Here is a 19,770-nt window from a genome sequence, read left to right as displayed (position 1 = left end):
TGCCCATGCCTGCCAGCTGTTGGGATTATTGTCACTGCCTGCTAAGCACCATGCAGGGACTTCTGCATCATTTCACGGAATTCCCCTCCACTCCGCATGGGTATCGCCACTGTCCCCTTCACCCCTCCTCACTCTGATTCTGCAGCTGAGAAAAAGCTCTGAGATGGGAAGGGACCTGTTGAAGGTCTGGGCAGCTGGTCCCCTGCAAAGCTGGGTGTGACCAAGGTCTCTGCTTAGCTACCCCGTCTGACAGCCTGAGGGCATCGGCCTGGCGGTGTCCAGCAGCGGGAAGGGTAAAGAGCGCTGTTCTGTGTTCTACATTCCTGGTTCCACGCCCAGGTCTGCCTTTGACCCCACATCTTCCCCTTCCCTCTCTGGCCTCAGTCTTTCTGTCTGTAACCGTAAGTCGGCTGGACTTCATCTCTGATGAAGGCCCTTTTGGCCTCAGTGCAGTGTCTGGAATTCCCAGAATTCACCAGGAGCAGGAGGTTTGTCCTAAAGCTAGTTTTGTGTCCACAGGGGGAGCAGGGTGAGGATGGCAAGGCCGAGGGGCACCCCGGGCCACCTGGAGATCGGGTAAGACCCCCACCCCCACTGTCCATCCCGTGGACCCATGCCAGGGTGGAGCCCCAACCTGGGAGGGGGCAGGGAAACTGAGCAGGGGTGAGGCTGCTGCGAGCTTCACGAGGTTGTGGCCTAGGAGGCCCAGGTGTGGCATCCCCTGCACCCGGTGGCCCATTTTTTATTGTTGTCCTTGTCGTTTAGGGCCCTGTGGGTGATCGAGGAGACCGCGGGGAGCCAGGGGACCCTGGATACCCTGTAAGTATCGGAGCTCCTACCTGCTGGCAGCATCGGGAGTGATATAAGAGGGCATTCCTTAGCCTCTATTCCCTGCAACCTGGAATTAGAACAGCCTTCGCCAGGAAACAGGCCTGTCCTTCCACCATCAGTGCCCAGGCTTTAAGCACAACCCTCCCACTCCCCGCAAGGGCTCAGGGCGTAGTTCATGCTGAAAGGGGAAGGGTCTGAGATCTTCCCTGAGGGACGGAGAGGATGGGCAGGGGAGGGAGACCTCTCCCCTCCAAGAGCCTCAGTGTCCCCATCTGTGGCCGAGAACAGCTCTCCCAACAGAAGCAGTGTGAACAGGCCACTGAATGAGCACCAGACCCCCCATCCCAAGCTCCCCCCACCTGCCAGCCCCCTAGGCTCTTCGCCGCCCCACCTTCATCCTCCCTGGCAGGGTCATTACTTCACCCATTTTGCAGATGAGGATGCTGAGACTCAGGGGGACAATGACACATGGCTAGGAAGAACGAGGGCTTTCTGGGGTCCTCCAGGCTGGAAGTTGTCCTGCCCGCCCCCCCGCCGCGAGGATGAGCCCCCTCACCTGTCTCTCCTTGACTTCCAGGGACAGGAGGGTGTACAAGGCCTCCGTGGAAATCCAGGCCAACAGGGCCAACCCGTGAGTGGTGCTTCCTGTCCCATCCCCCTCCTGCCCTGAGGGGGGTGGGAGAGGAGCAGTGGGGGCATTAAAGAACTGGGCCTTTTAAAGTTTAAAGGGACCCTCCCTGCAGGAGGACAGAGCCCATTCTGGTTTCTCCTGCCCTGACCCTGGGGGCACCCCCAGAGCCTGCACCCCCAAACCCCTCCCCACACCTCCCCCCTCCAGGCGGAGACTGGCCACCCTCCCCAGGAGAGAATCCTGGGGCTGCCTTGCGTCATCTCACCTTGGTTTGCAGGGGCATCCGGGACCCCGGGGACGGCCGGGCCCCAAAGGATCGAAAGGGGACGAGGTAAGAGGCCCTGACGTCCACAGGGAAGGGAAAGAGACTGGCCCAGGCACACAGCCCACGGGAGGGAGGGCTGGGGGTGCTGTGAGAAAGAGAGGGAACCACACGGAGGGGCCCTGCAGGGTGTGGCCTGGCCAAGATCCCTTCAAACAGCCTGAGGGAGGGGGGATGACCAGCCCCATTTATAGGGCCTCCCGGAGGGAGACCACCTGTCAGGTCAGCCAGCGGTATTTGAACCCAGGGCCATCAAGATCCGAAGCTGGCCTCTCTTTCCACCATGCCACACTGTAGAAAGAGAAAACTGGGGGAAGTGAAGTGAGGGGGTGTGGAGGAAGACACGGGGCTGGTGATGCTCGTGGAAGAATTCAGAGGCGGTGGAGAGGAGTTTCCTGCCTTGCACCCAGGGCTCCTGCATCTGCCTCCACTGAGGTTGGGCCAAGGCTGCCTTAATGCCCTCAACTTCCCCCCAGGGGTGCACCCCTCCACCCGCAGAGCCACCCCCCACCCCTCAGGGATAGCCACACCTATGGGGATTAAATAGACCAGCCAGCCGTGGGCTTCACTCCCACCAGGAAGTTGCCAGGGCCCGGAGCCCCTGCAGCAGGGTTGCCAGTGAGGTCCCAAGACCCAGGGTTAGTGACAACGCTGGCAGGCCCCAAGGCCAGCCTTGACCTTGGGCTTCTGAGTCAGGCTGCTTGGGCCCATTTGCAGATTCAGATGCCAAGGCCCAAGAAGTGGAGGGGCAGGGCCCGGCCACAGAGGGGCCCCCTTCCAGAGCGCCTAGTGTTCTTCACCTCCTCAAGGAAGCCCTCATTATGTGCCCCTTGATTTTTCAGGGACCAAAGGGAAAGCAAGGCAAGGCTGGGGGACCAGGACGGAGGGGGATCCAGGTGAGTGACTCCCAGCTTCTCCTCTCCCACCCACCTCCCTGCCCTCCCCAGAAGCCCTCACCAGCTTCTTATTTACCGCCAGGGCCTGCAGGGGCTGCCGGGGCCTCGGGGCGTGGTGGGGAGACAGGGCCCCGAGGGTGTTGCTGGACCAGATGGGCTTCCTGGCCGGGACGGTCAAGCAGGACAGCAGGTGAGCAGGACTTGGGGTTAAGAGATGGTGTCTCCATTTGAGATGAGGTGTGTGCGTGGTGGGGTGCCATACGCCATGGGCCAGGAGGAGCAGGTTTGGAAACTTGGATGGGCAGAACCAGCATATCCAGAAGTTTCCTGCATGGGCAATGGCCTCACCCCTTGGGACCTGGGACCTGGGACTATGGCCCATCTCACTGTCTCTCCTCCATGCCAGCACCCAGAGGGTCATGCCCTGTCCAGCAAATAGAGCTTCTGGTTTTTAAGACCCTTCCCTTCCCCACCCATTTGTCCCGCTGGTCCAGCCATCCTCACACACAGGCAGTATGACCTCCATCCCTCAGTTTGACCTCCAGCTTCACCCAGGGTTCACCCAGGTTTTTGTTTTGTTTTGTTTTGCTTGTTTTTTCTTTGGCTACGTTGGGTCTTTGTTGTTGCACGCGGGCTTTCTCTAGTTGCAGAGAGCGGGGTCTACTCTTGGTTGTGGTGCGCGGGCTTCTCATTGCGGTGGCTTCTCTTGTTGTGGAGCACGGGCTCTAGGCGCGCAGGCTCAGTAGTTGTGGCTCGCCAGCTCTCTAGAGCACAAGCTCAGTAGTTGTGGCGCATGGGCTTAGTTGCTCCGCGGCATGTGGGATCTTCCTGGACCAGGGCTTGAACCCATGTCCCCTGCACTGGCAGGCGGATTCTTAACCACTGTGCCACTAGGGAAGCCCTTCACCCAGGTTTTGAGTCATCCTGCCTCCTTGGCTGCCTATTTCCTGAAACATGAAAAATCCTCCTCTGCCCTCTTTCTTCACAGGGGGAGCAGGGAGACGATGGGGACCCTGGCCCCATGGGCCCTGCTGGGAAGAGAGGAAATCCAGGTGTGGCTGGCTTGCCTGGAGCACAGGGGCCCCCAGGATTCAAGGTCAGATACTTGTTAATCCCCTTACCCGCCCTCCACCCTTTCTGCCTTGGTACTAACTAAAATGACACCGACTGCAGTGCTGATGTGAGCGCCCATGTCCCAGGGCCTGTGTGAACATGGAGTCCTCTTTCTCAGGGGTCCCTCCCCAAGCTTAAACTTGACTTAAAGGATAGTTTATCCAGGGAGCTGTAATACTGCCCCTTACCAGGCCCTTGACACTGTCAACTATTTGTTGGGTTGTCCATGGGCGCCCTCTTGTGGGCCTTTGTGGAACAGTGCATGTTGCTGGCTCTGAGACCCTCCAAGGCATCTTTTTAGGAAGTTTCCTTGAGTGGTGGCGGAGGCAGCCAGGAGTCAGTCTGAGCCCAGGGCTAGACACTGAAGGGAAGATTGAGACGAATGAATCAAACCGGGCTGTCGCCCTCTCTGAGCTTGAGGTTTAGTTGGAGAGAGGTTGGAACCCTCCATAAAGACAGCTGGCAGAGGGAGAGATGGCCTTGGCCCGTGGAGGATTTAAATGAGCAAGAAGGGACAGCGTGAATGGAAGTGTGGAGGTGGGGACTGCATGGTCTGTTGGGAAGAAACAATGAAGAGGAGAGGCGTGTGGGAGAGTGGACGGAAAGTGACCCTTGAATGCCAGAGTAAGAAAAGAGACTTTCCCCTTAAGGAGGCTGAAGTTTTGAGCACCCCTCCGCCACCCCCCAGGCCTATGCCTGTTGCCCCAGCACCCGGAGATGTTAACTGACCCTGTGGAATGGCTGTTCTGTCTCTCCAACTGCGCCTCCCCTCTCCTCGAGCCATTTTCTCCCTTTGATTGGTCATCTTGGTGTATTTCTTTAAGGGTGAAAGTGGATTACCCGGGCAGCTGGGTCCCCCTGGCAAACGAGGGACGGAAGGCGGAACGGGGCTTCCTGGGAACCAGGGGGAGCCTGGATCCAAAGGCCAGCCAGTGAGTGAGCCCCAGGGAATACATGTGTTCACACACACAGACCCAGAATCCACCTTCCTGCTCTGTGACGAGGGCAGACCAATACCCTCTGTGGGCACAGATACCATTCTGCCTCCCCTGCGTGCGGGGTTGGGGGTGGAAAAAAGCTGAGAAATGAGATATGAACGGTCCCTTCAGAATGAGGAGAGGTGATCCCAACCGGAACTCTAAATAGCCTTCAAAAGCCTTGTATCTATTAGAGAAATTGCATCTATAGTTTAAAAACTTCCCAGAAAGGCTCAGATGACTTCACTGGTAAATTCTAGTAATTGTTTATGGAAGAAAAAAATACCAATTCTGCATAAACTCTTCCAGAAAATTGAAGAGGAGGAATATTTCCCAACACATTCTATGAGGTTAGCGTTACCTTGATGTCAATGCCAGATGAGGACATTACAAGAAAAGAAAACTACAGACCAATATACCTCATAACTATAGATACAAAAATTGTCAATACAACTTTAGAAAGATGAATCTAAGAATACATTAAAAGGATTGTACATCAAGATCAAGTGAGGTTTATCCCAGGAATGCAAGTATGGTATAACATTTGAAAGTAAATCAATGTAATTCACCATATTAACAAGCGAAAAAAGAAAACCCAATTAATCATCTCAGTAGGTGCAAGAAAAGTAATTGATAAAATCCAACTCCATTTCTGATAAAATTTCTCAACAAACTTGGTAGACCAAAGAACTTTCTCAACTTGATAAAGGGCATCCATGAAAAATCTATATTTAACATCATACTTAATAGTGAATGACTGGGACTTCCGCGGTGGTGCAGTGGATAAGACTCCACACTCCCAACGCAGGGGGCCTGGGTTTGATCCCTGATCAGGGAACTAGATCCCACATGCATGCTGCAGCTAAGAGTTCACATGCTACAACTAAGGAGCCAGCGTGCCTCAACTAAGGAGCCGGCAAGCCGCAACTAAGGAGCCTGCCTGCCACAGCTAAGACCTGACCCAACCGAAAAAAAAAAAAAAATAGTGAGTGACTGAATTCTTTCTCCCAAAGAGCAGAAACAAGTCAAAGATATCTGTTCTCACTACTTCTGTTCAACATTGTATTGGCAGTTCTAGCCAATTCAGTAAGGCAAGAAAAATAAATAAAAGACATTCATATCAAAAAGGAAGACTTGAAGCTTTTCATCTGTAGACAAAATGGTTGTCTATGTAGAAAACCCAATAGAATCTACAATAAAGCTACTAGAATAAGGGAGTTTTTGCAAGATAGCAGGACACCACCTCAATATACTCAAATGACTTGTATATGCTAGCAAGAAGCAATCAGAATTGGAAATCTCAAGAGCAATACTATTTACAATAGCATAAAAATATGAAATACTTAGAGATACACATGACAATAGGTGTATAAGACATGTACACTGGAAAACTACAAAGCATTGTTGGGATAAATTGAGGAAGATCTAAATAAATGGAGATATTTACTGTGTTTATTGGTCAAAAGACTCAATATTGTTAAGATGTCAATTTTCTTCATGTTGGTCTATAGATTCAACACAATCCCAATCAAAATCCCATCAGGTTTTTCTTGTAGAAAATAACAAGCTGATTCTAAAATTCATTTGGAAATGCAAAAGACCTAGAATAACCAAAACAACTTGGAAAAAGAAGAACAAAGTTGAAGGACTAACAGTAGTTGATTTCAACACTTACAAAGCTACAGGAATCAAGAAGGTGTGGTATTGCCATAAATATACTAATAGATCAAAGGAACAGAAAAAAGAATCCAGAAATGTATTCATTCATATACAGACAACTGATCTTTGACATAGGTGCAAGAGTAATTCAGTGGATACAGAATAGTGTTTTCCAGCAATGGCTCCAGAACAATTGGATACTTCATACTGTGTACAAAAATTAACTCAACATGGATCATACACCTAAAAATAAAACCAAAAGGGCTAAAACTTCTACAAGAAAGTGTAAAAGAAAATCTTTGAGACCTTGGGTTATAAAAAGATTTCTTAGAAATGACACCAAAAGCATGATGCATAAAAGAAAATCTGATAAATTGGACATCATTGAAATTTAAAACTTTTGCTTCTCAAAAGGACACTGTTAAGAGAGTAAAAAGATAAGCCACATACTAGGAGAAAGTGCAAAGCATATGTCTCGTAAAGGATTTATAGCCAGAATATATAAAGAACTCTCAAAACTCAATAGTAAGAAAATAAGCAGCCCAATTTAAAAAATTAGACAAAAGGTTTGAGTAGACACTTCAGAGAAGCTATACAGATGGCAAATAAGCACATGAAAAGATCAATATCATTAGTCATTAGGCAAATGCTCATTATAACCACAATGAGATGCTACTGCACACCTTTGAATTTGAATGGAGAAAATGTTTAAAGACTGATCATACTGATCCTTGGCAAGGATGTGGAGCAATGGGAACTCTCATACTCTGCTAATAGGAATGTAAAATTGTACAACCACTTTGGAAAACAGTTGAGCAGTTTCTTTAAAAATTAAGCAACATGGGCTTCCCTGGTGGTGCAGTGGTTGAGAATCCGCCTGCCAAGGCAGGGGACACGAGTTCGATCCCCTGGTCTGGGAAGATCCCACGTGCCATGGAGCAACTAAGCCCGTGCGCCACAACTACTGAGCCTGTGCTCTAGAGCCCATGAGCCACAACTACTGAGCCCGCGCTCCACAATTACTGAAGCCGCACGCCTAGAGCCCTTGCTCCACAACGAGGGAAGCCACTGCAGTGAGAAGCCCGCGCGACGCAACGAAGAGTAGCCCCCGCTCGCTGCAACTAGAGAAAGCGCGCACACAGCAACGAAGACCCAACACAGCCAAAAATAAATTAAAAAAAAAAAAAGTTAAGCAACAACGAACCATATAATGCAGGCCTCTGGAATTATAACCTTATCTGAATCTAGCACACTCCACAACATCTGTGTGACTTTGAGCAAGTTCCTGCCCTCTCTGAGTCTTTATATCCTGGTCTGTGAATAGGCACATTGTGTCTCCCCAGGCTGATGTGGGAACACGCATGCATGGTGGTGCATGCAAAGTGCCTGGCACATAGCAGGCCCTGTTTTTAGGGGTTACTTTGAGGGGCCCATTCCTCAGTAGAGCCTTTGGGATGGGTTGGGAAGTCTACAGGTCCTTCCACTGTCTTCCTTGAAGACCTGGGACAGGAGATCCTGAGTGTTCTAGAGCATCCCCTGTGGAAGCCCTGAGCTGGCCTCCACTTTCCCATTTGACAGAGGGCACAGGCTCCTGCCCCGCTGGAGTCCAGGCTGACCTGGTGTCTGCTTTGTGAGCCATTCACACTCATCTGATCGCTTCGAGGTGGAGTGGCTGATATCCCTGCAAGAAGGCAGGCCCAGGGGTCCTGCATGACTGGCCAGGCACCCTTCTCATCCTGTTCTCCCCACAGGGTGACTCTGGTGAGATGGGATTCCCAGGAATGGCTGGCCTCTTCGGACCCAAGGTACAGATTCCCATTCTACACTGTCCCTCTTGGGGTCCCATCCATCCACCTGCTTGTTCATGTATTCATTTATTCACTCAACAAATATTTCTTGAGCATTTGCAGCGTGGGCTGGAACACAGCCAGGGTCTAGTATGAACACCTGTGTCTCCCAGCACTCACATTCCAGCAGACCTGGGTTCTAAACCCAGCTCCACAATTCACCTGCTCTGTGCCTCAAGCAAGTTACTCGGTCTCTCCAAGCCTCAGTTTTCTCATGTATAAAATGGGTATAATAACAGCAAAGGGTTGTTACAATTAAGACCAGAGACCTACACCATTTAGCACCGAGCCAGCACTCTGGCACCTGCTGAATAATTGTGCACATTTGTTACTCTTCCTGGAGCCCCTCAGGTAAGGCGTCTCTTGACAGGGAGGGCAAAGGTTGGCCAGACCTCGGGTGGCAGAGTGCTGGAGCCCTCGCCCAGTGGCCGCCCAGACACAGCAGCCCTTCCTCTGCCTTCCGCAGGGCCCCCCAGGAGACATCGGCTTCAAAGGCATCCAGGGCCCTCGGGGGCCTCCTGGCTTGATGGTGAGTCCTCTCCCTGTCTACCCCAGCAGGGACAGTTATCCGAGGCCCAAGGCTGGCCAGCCATCAGCCGGGGGGCCGCCCCTCCTCCTGTTCCTTCAGCATTGAGCCCCTCCGCCCACAGTCTTCTCTCCTGTTTGCATACCTTCGCTCATGCCGTTCCTGCCCGCTGGGCTGCCATCCTTTCCCCTTTCACTGCTCCCCCCATCCACTGGTGGCACCCCCCAAGGCACATAGGACGGGCTCAGGAGACGCATGGCCTGGCCCCCTTGAGGAGGTCTCCCTTCCATCCCCTTGGGACACTCAGGCTGCCCTCTACCCTCCTGTCCCTGTGACTGTGTTCCCCAGGCCCTGGGACTAGGACACACAAGCCTTTCCCTCTCCTTTAGGGGAAGGAAGGCATCATTGGGCCCCTAGGAATCCTGGGACCTTCAGGACGCCAGGTATGTGCAGGGTGCTGGCCAGGAAGACCGCTGGGGCAAGACTGTCTCTGTGACCCAGGGCCAGTGTGAGCCTCAGTTTCCCCATCTGGGAAGTGGGGCTTCCCCTCTGAGCCCCCTCTCACTGGGCCGTGGTTTATTGCAGGGTCCGAAGGGCGACAGAGGCAGGCGAGGGGACTTGGTGAGTGGATGGGCTGGGGACAGTATGGCAGGGGGTACGGCAGGGTTGGGCTGGGGCAGGGGGGAGCGTGGCTCAGCCTGGTCCTCTGACTCTTTCTCCCTGCTTCTGCCCCCCCTCTAGGGATTGCAAGGTCCGAGGGTGAGTGGGCTGGGGCATGAGGGCTGGGGGGACGGGGGAGTGGGAGGGACGGGCCCTCTGGGTTCCCCTGCCCATGACCAGGCATGTCCTTGGGCACGTTTTTCCCTGTGGGCCTCAATCTGTACCTGGGCCACCATCGTGCCCGGGTCTCAGGTCTGCTGGAGGAGGCCTGGGCTGGGTGGGGGGATGAGAGGCCTTTGACCGGGACCTCAGTGTTCTCCTCTTCCTCCAGGGTCCTCCCGGTCCCAGAGGGCAGCCCGGCCCACCGGTAGGTAGCTGTGTGCTCGGTACCCCTTGAACTGCAGGGCAGCAGATGGGGCTCCTTTGAATGAGACCCAAGGCTGTGCTGGCAGCCTTCACAGGACTGGCCCTGACTTCACAGGCCAGGCCAGGCCTCCGGGACAGGGTGGCACAGCCCTGGTAGGGCCAGGCAGAGACCAGCGTGGTGGGTTCTCTCATGCCCCGACAGCCCCCGGGACTGCAGCACCCGGTCCCCATCAGATACAGACCCAGCCTCTTCTTTTGCAGGGTCCTCCAGGGAGCCCTATTCACTTTGTAAGTTGGAGAACATTCTCTGTTGCCTGCGTGGGGTAAGCCCTGGGGGGTGGTGTCAGGGGCAGGTGGCGGCAGTGGACCCCTCTCTGGCCAAGGTGGCCCTAAACTGCCCACGTCCTTTTGCCGCTCCATACTGCATCCTGGACCCTGAAGCAGCAGAAAGAGCCCTGGGCCGAGAGGCAGGATACCCAGCTTTTAGTCAGAATGCACCCCTGACTATGAACCCAGGAAGACCTCCCACCGCTGGCTCCGGGGTCCTGTCGGTACACTGTACAGATCCGTTGACAACTCTTTAAGGTTCTGGTACCGATTCCAACCTGTGTGTGTTGGGGAGGGGGGTTCCCCGCACCAACAAGCAATGTTGGGGACACACCAGCTGGGTGTCCCACAATTCAACTCAATCCTGACACTCCCTGGAGTTAGCATCAGATTCCACAGGTTGAGGGCTCAGTCCTACAAGATTGCTGCTGGCTCCCCCATCCCCCAGTCCCCATGTCCCTCACCCACCCCCTCGCCGCCCCCCTTCAGATTTGCCAGTGGCAAATCCAGGTGTCACCTGTGCTTCTGGCCAACTGGCTGTAAACCAGAGGTTCCCACCATGCCCTCCTCGGGTTCCATTAATTTGCTAGAGCGGCTCACAGAACTCATGGAAACATTTTACTTATTAGATTGTTGGTTTATTATAAAAGGCTGTCACTGAGGAACAGCCAGATGGAAGATGTGCATAGGGCAAGGCACGGGGAAAGGGCACGAGCTTCCCTGTTCTCCCCGAATCTCCGTGTGTTCACCAACCTGGAAGCCCTCTGAATCCAGTCCTTTGGGGATTTTATGCAGGCTTCATTACACAGACATGATTGATTAAATCATTGGCCACTGGTGATTGACTCAACCTCCAGCCCCCTCTCCCCACCTTGGAGACTGGGCCGTAACTGCAAGTTCCAACCCTCTGATCACACGGTTGGTTCCACCAACCACAAGCCCCCATCCTTAGGTTACTAACTGAGCAGTTCAAAAGTCACCTCATTAACATAGCAAAAGATACCCTATTCCAGGAGATTCCAGGGCTTTTAGGAGCTCTGTGCCAGGAACGGGATTGAAGACCAAATATATATTTCTTATTATAAATCATAATATCGCAGAGTCCTTCCAGCTCAGATTCTGAGTCCAAAGAGGGCTGGACAAGCTTGCAGGTCAGGCCCCTGTGTTCCTCCCTGGGGGGTACCCTGGCCTGTATGAAGGCATGGCCCCCTCCCAAGCCCTCTGACAAGTCCGTCTCCATTTCACCACGGTGATGACTGACTGTTAGAAGCAGGCCCTGACAGCGTTCCCCGGAGCGGCCAAGGGGAAGGACTGAATGGGGGAGGAGCCCTTGGGCCGGGAGCTGCTCGGAGCCCCTGTTCTCCTCCCCTCTCTGCTGCTCGCCGCCCATCCCTCTGCCTCGCCCACAAAAACGGAATGACAGCCCTGGCCTCTCCCCCTACACCTTTCCTTCTTCATTCAGTAAGGAAGCCAGCTAGGGGGAAGTGAAGAGATCTAAGAAAAACCTTCTCCCTCTGAAAAAATGGGAAATGAGAGGGTTTTGAGTTTTTTCGAATAATAACTAATATATTCAGTGCTTGTTACATGCCAGACAGCATTATAAGTGCTTTTCACGTATTAACTCATTTATTCCTCTCAACAGTTCTGAGAGGGTTTTATTGTCATGCCCATTATCAGGATGAGACAACTGAGGCAAAGAGAGGTTAAGCAACTTGCCCAGATTGTGCAGTTAGTAAGTAGCAAGGCTGGGATTTGAACTGGAGAAGTACCTCCAGAGTCCTGGCCCCAGACCCCAATCCTGTGCTTTACTCACTGTCAGATTCTCCCCCTCACTATTTTCATGGCAAGACCATGGCTATGTTTCTGGCAAGCCCAGTGCCAGGGATGGAGCTACAAGTGTATGCGAGACAATTACAGTGCAAGCCAAAGGGGAGACACGGGGACTGTGGGAATGTAGAGAAAGGGGTCCACACCCAGCCTGGGGGCAGAAACGTCACGAAAGAGTTCCCATGGCAGCTGGCGTCTATAGGATGAGCGTAGGGCAGGGTTTCTCAACGGCAGCGCTGTTGACATTTGGAACCAGATGATTCTTTGCTATGAGTGATCGTCCTGTGCGTTGTAGGATGTTTAGCAGCATCCTGACCTCCACCCACTACATGCCAGGAGCATCCCCTCCTCCAGTTGTGACAGCCCGTAAAGTCTCGAGATATTGCCAGATGTCCACTGGGGGCAGCGTCTCCCCTGGATGAGTACCACTGGAATAGTAAATGGGATGGTGGAGGGAGGGAAGAGGCAATGGGAGCAGCATGTGCAAAGGCCCAGTGGCTAGATAGAGCATGGTACTTAGGAACTTAGAAGTACAATCATGCGTCTGGTGCACGGAGCACATGTGGGAGAGAGAAGAGAGGCAGGGCCAGAGACTGCAGCACTCAGTCCAGGTCTTATAACCATGCTGAGGAGTTTGGACTTCATCCTGAGGGTGTTGGAGCACAAGGGAAGTGCCTGGAGGAAGGGAGCGGAAGGGCCTGTTTGCACGGGGAAGAAGGCCAGAGTTCCACCGAAGGCATGCTGTTGGCCACGATCCCGCCGGGGACGGTGGGGTGGGAGGGCTCTTGCTCAGACCCTGGAGCGCCCACTTGGTGGGTGTGTGGGGACCAGGAGATACACCCTGTCTTCTCCCTGCACAGCAACAAGATGACCTTGGGGCAGCTTTCCAGACGTGGATGGACACTAGTGGAGCACTGAGAGCAGAGGTACCACCAGGGGCCCTGCCCACGTGGGGCCCCTTCCTGCGGGAAACGGAAATGATGGCCCATGTGTGGTCAGTGCCCTCCACGTGGTCCTCACTGAGTGACTCATGGCCAGAGCAGGGGCCAGAAACGGGCCTGAGCCCTTTCTCTTTCCTCCAGAGCCCTTTCCTCCTGAGTCAGGAAGAGATGCTCAGCTGGGTCCAGAGCCCACAGCAGCTTCCGCGGTTCAGTCCCACAACCTGCCAGGAGCAGGAAGCTCGTTGTCAGTCCACAGGCTCTGCTAAGACCCTGGCCGGTGATCAAGTCAGCCCCAGGATATGAGGCTGATCAGGGCCTCAGGTGTCCTCTAGTCAAGCCCTGTCAGGAGTGCCCTTGGCTGCTTTGCCTCCTTCCCGCGATGGGGAACTCACTACCTCCCAGCTCAGACCTTCAGACTTTTCCATTTGTGCCCTGAGCAGGATGCTAGGGAGAGGTGACTCTCTCAGGGCTCATGGTCCAGGGGGAAGGGCAGATGGAAAGGCCTGTTATCTTCCTTCCATTCTGGGGGTCAGTGGAAAGTCCTTCACCAACCCCTTCCCGAGGGATTTGGGACCACTCCCTTGACGCCTCGCTCATGGGGACCTTCGTGTTCCGCACAGGAACCAGGCCGACCCTCTACTCCTCTCAAGCCTCCAGGCCCTCCTGGCAGATCTGTCCCCACCTGTCCCTGGTCCCCAGTTTCTTTATTTGTTCAGTGGAGGGAGACCCAAGTGTGCTCCTGCTGGGAACTCGGATGTCTCCTCAGTAGCAAGAACTTGGGGCTCTGGAGGCTCGGACCTCCAGCCAGGCCAGGACCTCAAGAGGCCGATGGCCACCCTCTCTCCCCACGACAGGGTTACAGCCATCCGGACCGGCTGGTGCTGGACCAGGGAGGGGAGATCTTTAAAACCTTACACTACCTCAGCAACCTCATCCAGAGCATTAAGACGCCCCTGGGCACCAAAGAGAACCCCGCCCGGGTCTGCCGGGACCTCATGGACTGTGAACAGAAGATGGTGGATGGTACGAGGGCCTGTGGGGTCTCAAGCGAGGGCTTCCTGCCCCAGGGGTGGGGCAGGGCGGGGCAGGGGGTTCCGGGAGGAGCTGGGGGGATGGTGCCTTAGAGTCTCCACTCCACTGGGCCAAGTTTCTGTCCTCGGGGAGGCAGTCATTTATTCACTCAACAGACAGTCACGGAGCCCCACGATGTGCCAAGGGCTTGTGCTTCCTGGGGTGTGGGGATATAGAGGGAAACACAGAGGAATGGTCCCACCCTTCCAGAGCCCACAGATCCGCAAGCTGTCCCATTTCCGTGCAATGAGACAAGAGCTGTGGCAGAAAAAGCCCCCAGGGCCAGGAGGGGACCCCATCATAGCTTCCCTGCAGAGCCAGGATTCCCCCTTTCTATCCGCACCTCATCCAAGTCTCTTCTCTCTCTGTGAGCTGATGTGGTGCCGTGGAAGGACCACAGTTTTGGAGGCAGAGAGACCGGAGTTCGAAGGTCAGCCCTGCCTCTGACCAGCTCTGTGAGCTGCGCAAGCCACCCTGCTCTCCGCTGAGCAAGAAGGTGGACGAGTGGCCGGCTGTCCTACTCTTTTAGCTCTGGGGCCTTTGGCTCCTTTGGAAACCCAAAGGGGAAACCAAGTGCCAGCAGAAGTGCCTGGTTGATAGGGGAGAAGCCCTGACTCCCACCAAGCTCTAGGAGGATCACTAGCCTTGGCGGCGAAACCATTCAATTAAACAATCCCTAAATCCCTTGGGCAAGTGACTCAGCCTCTCTCAGCCTCAGTTGTCCCCTCTGTAAAATGGACGCTACCCAATAGCGACATAGGCAAGGGCTCCACCATGTGGCCCCTCCGGGGACTCTGCCAGCTGTGAGCTCTGCCCAGAGAGTTTCCTTCCATCTCTGCGGCTCATAGAATCCCTTTTCTGCTCACCCTCCCTGACTTCATGTCCAACTGGGTCTCAGCGGGTCACAGGGTGTGGGGTCCACCTGCAGAACCAAGCCCCAGGTTCCTCCCCACATATATATATATACCACCCCCATCCCATGCTGCCTGCAGGTACCTACTGGGTGGATCCAAACCTTGGCTGCTCGTCCGACACCATCGAAGTCTCCTGCAACTTCACACATGGTGGACAGACGTGTCTCAAGCCCATCACGGCCTCCAAGGTACCCATCTGCTCCCCAGCCCCCACTGGATGGCCCTCTCTACACCCCCCTGCCCCCTGCCCTGGACCACAGCCCACCCAGGTTTGGGACTGAGCCTTGACTATCTTGCTACATGGCCTTGAGAAAGTCATCTCCTCTTTCTGAATCCCAGTTCCTCATCTGTACATTGGGGATGAATTGTTCAAAATCCATGGTTTCCAAACCCTTTTGAGTTGTGTGATGCTAATGGTTCTTTCTTCAAATAGAACTTTCTGCCTAATATCTAAAATGGCAGAGTTAGCCAAGCTGGCCTGGCTTGGACAGCCATGACCATCAGCACAAAATAAATCAGTGTGACGCTCACCTGGGATATGTGTTCCAGGGTTGTATATGCAAATATGTAACTCACGTTTGGTGCCCGCTTGCCATGTGCCAGTCTCCGGGCTGAGAATTTTCTCTGTACTGTCACCCCCATTTCTATTAACGATGACCATAGAAAAACTAAGTTGTTTGCAAATTAAGTCTAGTTTCAATAAATTTGATTATTTACATAAGTGCAGCAAGAAGAGTGATTAACATAGGCTCTTTGCTGCTTTGCTGTAACCTTTCATAACGAGTCTCAGATGGAACTTTTAAAAGCCTCTCCAGGCTAGGAAGCCAAGCCAAGAACTTACCATCAGACTTCGCCTGGAATACCTATAGACTTGGGTGAATTTCTCTCTTCTTAAAGTCCTCAAAATATCCTGAGATTCCTGTACCTGCCAGGAAGTGACCTTCCTTACTCACCTGGTAAGGCTGCTGGGAACCCTGTAATCAAGGTAACAGGCTGATTTTTCTAAGGGGCTTTATTGGCTCCATAAAGTCAACTTTAGTTCCTTAAGTGATCTGGTCATATCTATATCTGAGTCTCTTTATGTCTCTCTCAAATATGACATTCCATTCATAGCCTTGGTGATAACCAGTATTTCCAATTGTGTCCTGTTACAAGGAGAATATATTCTCACTGAACTTATGCAAATAATTATACTGCCATGAGAATACTCACCAAGAACTTCTGAATTCTAGAAGGATCAGGTAGGGAGAAACAGCAATTGTTTCATCTTTGTTCACAAAGGTGTACTTCACCAAATGGCTGTAATTCATTGCTAGCTTAAAAGAAAAGTTTTCCTTAAATGTGGAAACAGAGATTAAAGAACTGCCAGTGTTTCCAAAAAAGGCATAAAAAGTTATAATCATCCTCATCAGTTCATTCAGTCCTATGTAATTGATCCTTGATCTTGATCTTTTGTTAGCAGTTTCATGAATCCAGTTTTTCCTTAGAGTTCTATAAATTCTTACCCATTCAATGGTATGACTTAAAAGTTATCAGAAACCTGTACTTGTCAGAGTCCTTTCCATGAATCTCCTTGAAGATGAAGCACTTTTGCAAAGGCATCGGAGTAAAACAATAATTATAAATGATAAAAGACTGACAAAAGAATGACATTTTTAAATGCCTATGGTTAAAGATCTCATGGGAGTTCATTATGATGCAGTTGACAAGGAAATTTGGTTATTTCTGTGACACACAACATTTTAAGATGATAGCTGGAGTTATAGATGGATAATATAACATATCAGACTTCTAGGAATTTCATATTATTTCTGCAACACCATATTAATAACATATACCCATTCAAGGATATCCATAAAGAGAAGGTGTATTTCTTATTTGACAATGTTTCCCATGTGATTTAACATATCAAATAAGCCTAATTAGTTTAATGTTTCTCTTTTTATAAGGAAAGAGATGGATCTTTTGAGATGTTCCAACGATCCTCTGGAAAACCCCAGTTACTTCCAAGTCAAAAAGTCTTCACTTAGAACTTGATTTTGGGAAGTCTGTCAAAAATGTCAAAAGTTTTGGACACTTGACTAAATAGAATCACAGATCATTATGAAAAAATGCTTAATTATCTACTTAGCCAAAGTGACAAAAGATTTTAAAAGCAAATACAGATGGTTACATAGTTGTGAGAAAACTTAGCTCTTTTGATATTGAGAAGACTGTGTCTTCTAGGTAACTGAAGACCTCATTAAGGCAACATGAAGCACAGGTAATTATTTTGATAAAACACAAAATCTTTGCTTTCTAGCCAGATTACTTAAAAGGTAAAGAAAAACTTTTCATAATCTCTTAACAGGAGCAGACCAATACTCCAAGAAAACTTTGTCCATATAGCAGATGAAGAAAATTACATAAGCACATTATTGATATTAAAGCTTATTTTTTAAAAAAAACCTCTTATAATAACAGTCCAATTTTAGCCAACTTGACCACACAAGGTAAAATTCTTTTTCTCTCTCGTGACAATATGCTTAAACTACCTACAAAAACTTCATTAGACAGTAGACAAAGTCGGCCATCATCCCAAGCTAATTTTCTTTTATAATAGAGATAACATGGTTTTATTTGACTAGTAAACCCTGTAAAGTTATTTATCTGCAGTATATATAATGCTGATAACTATGAAGACATACCTATTTTAATTAAAACAAACTTAGACTGGCTTTTATTTACCAAAGATTATCCCAGATCATGTGAACTTGAAAAACATTTGGATTCGTTTCTATATTTCTGAGTTTTAGGAATACCTAATTCATGAGTGCTTATTTTTAAGCCAGTTAAACAGAGGTCTTTTACAAATTAATTTTGGCAATACCATTCAGAGGTAGAGAGAAAGAAAAAAATCACATATACATCCAGAGACTTACATAAACACACAGAGACACTGAGATGCTATAGCTTCCACTCCAAAATTTTAGCCATGAATCAGATACAACAATATAAAACTTACTAGTTTCTAAATAACATTTGACTCCAAATTGTGTCTGACAGGCAGAACAAAGTTACCTGCTCCAGTGGCTAACGCTTTTTACTAGTGTTTGTGGAGATGACTTTTAAGATGTGTATTTGTTCTTGACAAGTAATATTAAAGAGACTGTGGACTAGATTTTGAGTAAGAACTTTTATAGCAGTTTGTATTTAAGAGGCCTCTTCTCCCTCATTTTTCTTCTTCAGCCTCAGGCAATTGTGGGTAGAGTTTTAGTTACCTCCTGGGGTGTTTCCATTTCAAAGATTTAATCTTCAAGGGACAGAGAAAAAAATGTAAATTTTCTTCCAGGAGTGTTAGTGCCTTTTGTATGGTTTTGGCAGTTCCAATAAAATGTGGTAGTACCACCCTATAATTAGGGGAGTGTGCTATAAAAATAATTCTCTGCCCATCAGCAGGACTAGCATCTTGGCAGTCATGGTAACAAAATAATAATAATTCTTTGGGTCAAATGGGGCCTCTTCAGAGTTGAAAATGAAGAGGGGTCATTTAGATCACCACGACCATGGAAATGGTAAACCCACTGGACCATGCCAATTTTGCACAGCAGGAGATGGGCCTCGTCTTAATCTTTTCCATTCACTGTGAGCCTTAACAGTGATCACTGTGATGGAAGGATGCAACCATGCCAGGAGTAAACATCCAAAAAGAATAAGGGCCCTGGTAGAATATCAGTGGCTCTAGGGGCCTTTGCCTTCCCTCTTCCCTCTTCCTCATGCTAGATGCCTGGATAACCCCGTCAACTTTTCCCTTGGCAGCAGGGACGCCTTATAAGGTGTGTTTCTTAGTTCTGCCGAGGCGAAAGCCGCGGGGGCTGAGGAAACAAGCATATAGCCCGGATGGATCTTTAAGAAAATTATGGATTTTAGGGTCTTTAGAAGTATTGGCCAGTTGTTGAATTTTGGCAGATTTTTTTTTTTTTTTAATTTTTTGCGGTACGCGGGCCTCTCACTGTTGTGGCCTCTCCCGTTGCAGAGCACAGGCTCCAGATGCGCAGGCTCAGCGGCCATGGATCACGGGCCAAGCCGCTCCGCGGCATGTGGGATCTTCCTGGACCGGGGCACGAACCCGTGTCCCCTGGATGGGCAGGCGGACTCTCAACCACTGCGCCACCAGGGAAGCCCGAATTTTGGCAGCTTTGAGTAACAATTGAGAGCCTGTAACAAACAAACAAACAAAAATACCAAAATAGCCAATTAGTTCCCCTCTCTCCTTCCTGCTACATAAAATATTTAAGAAAAATTTGAATTTCAGTTAAAGTATAGTTTTTTATCTCAGTTTCTACTTCCTGATTTTCTCCTGTTATCTTAAACTGACGTATTGTTACTGGAAAATTTTGGATGGCATCACTGTGAACCGTCTTCATAGCTCACTGCTTTCCTTCCCAGGGTGTTCCAAGAGACCTCTCTGGGACTGAGGTCTGCTTCCACTAGCATGATATGCACGGGGTCTTTGGGAAAAGCCCTTAGGCCTCTAGTGTCGTACCAGAGCCTTGGCATGTTGGTATACCCCCAGGATGCTTCCATGGGGTTTTGCATTTATCAAGGAGCTGGTGCGCCTCCTCAGGGTTCTTAGGAGGTGCTGGCATCAGATTTTTAGGCCATTTATATTTGCCCAATACTTTTTTTTAACATCTTTATTGGAGTATAATTGCTTTACAATGGTGTGTTAGTTTCTGCTGTATAACAAAGCGAATCAGCTATACATATACATATATCCCCATATCTCCTCCCTCTTGCGCCACCCTCCCACCCTCCCTATCCCACCCCTCTAGGTGGTCACTGCCCATTAATTTTTTTAGTAACATCACACCAGGGATGGG

General features: G+C 50.6%; 1 protein-coding gene across 6 annotated transcripts in view; it reads left to right on the top strand.

The window, feature by feature from the left end:
- COL27A1 (collagen type XXVII alpha 1 chain) overlaps window positions 1-19,770 on the top strand; it is a 145,558-nt gene that overhangs the window by 120,896 nt on the left and 4,892 nt on the right. For 3 of the 6 annotated variants that reach the window (XM_082622906.1, XM_082622905.1, XM_082622904.1), the window contains 18 exons: window positions 520-576; window positions 766-819; window positions 1,409-1,462; window positions 1,740-1,793; window positions 2,627-2,680; window positions 2,763-2,870; window positions 3,669-3,776; window positions 4,618-4,725; window positions 8,181-8,234; window positions 8,743-8,805; window positions 9,192-9,245; window positions 9,388-9,423; window positions 9,544-9,561; window positions 9,794-9,829; window positions 10,090-10,116; window positions 12,843-12,908; window positions 13,778-13,946; window positions 14,987-15,096. In XM_082622906.1, coding sequence (XP_082479032.1) covers window positions 520-576; window positions 766-819; window positions 1,409-1,462; window positions 1,740-1,793; window positions 2,627-2,680; window positions 2,763-2,870; window positions 3,669-3,776; window positions 4,618-4,725; window positions 8,181-8,234; window positions 8,743-8,805; window positions 9,192-9,245; window positions 9,388-9,423; window positions 9,544-9,561; window positions 9,794-9,829; window positions 10,090-10,116; window positions 12,843-12,908; window positions 13,778-13,946; window positions 14,987-15,096 — 1,230 coding nt within the window. Of the gene's footprint in view, window positions 1-519; window positions 577-765; window positions 820-1,408; window positions 1,463-1,669; window positions 1,794-2,626; window positions 2,681-2,762; window positions 2,871-3,668; window positions 3,777-4,617; window positions 4,726-8,180; window positions 8,235-8,742; window positions 8,806-9,191; window positions 9,246-9,387; window positions 9,424-9,543; window positions 9,562-9,793; window positions 9,830-10,089; window positions 10,117-12,842; window positions 12,909-13,777; window positions 13,947-14,986; window positions 15,097-15,714; window positions 16,781-19,770 lie in introns of those variants that run through there. The other 3 variants (XM_082622907.1, XR_014294221.1, XR_014294222.1) reach the window with 3 other exon arrangements.

The sequence above is a fragment of the Mesoplodon mirus genome (genome assembly GCF_964341445.2).
Source record: "Mesoplodon mirus genome assembly, chromosome: 1".
NCBI classification, from domain to species: Eukaryota; Metazoa; Chordata; class Mammalia; order Artiodactyla; family Ziphiidae; genus Mesoplodon; species Mesoplodon mirus.
The sequence above is the reverse complement of the archived record's forward strand: the minus strand, read 5'-3'. Positions and strand labels throughout refer to the sequence as shown.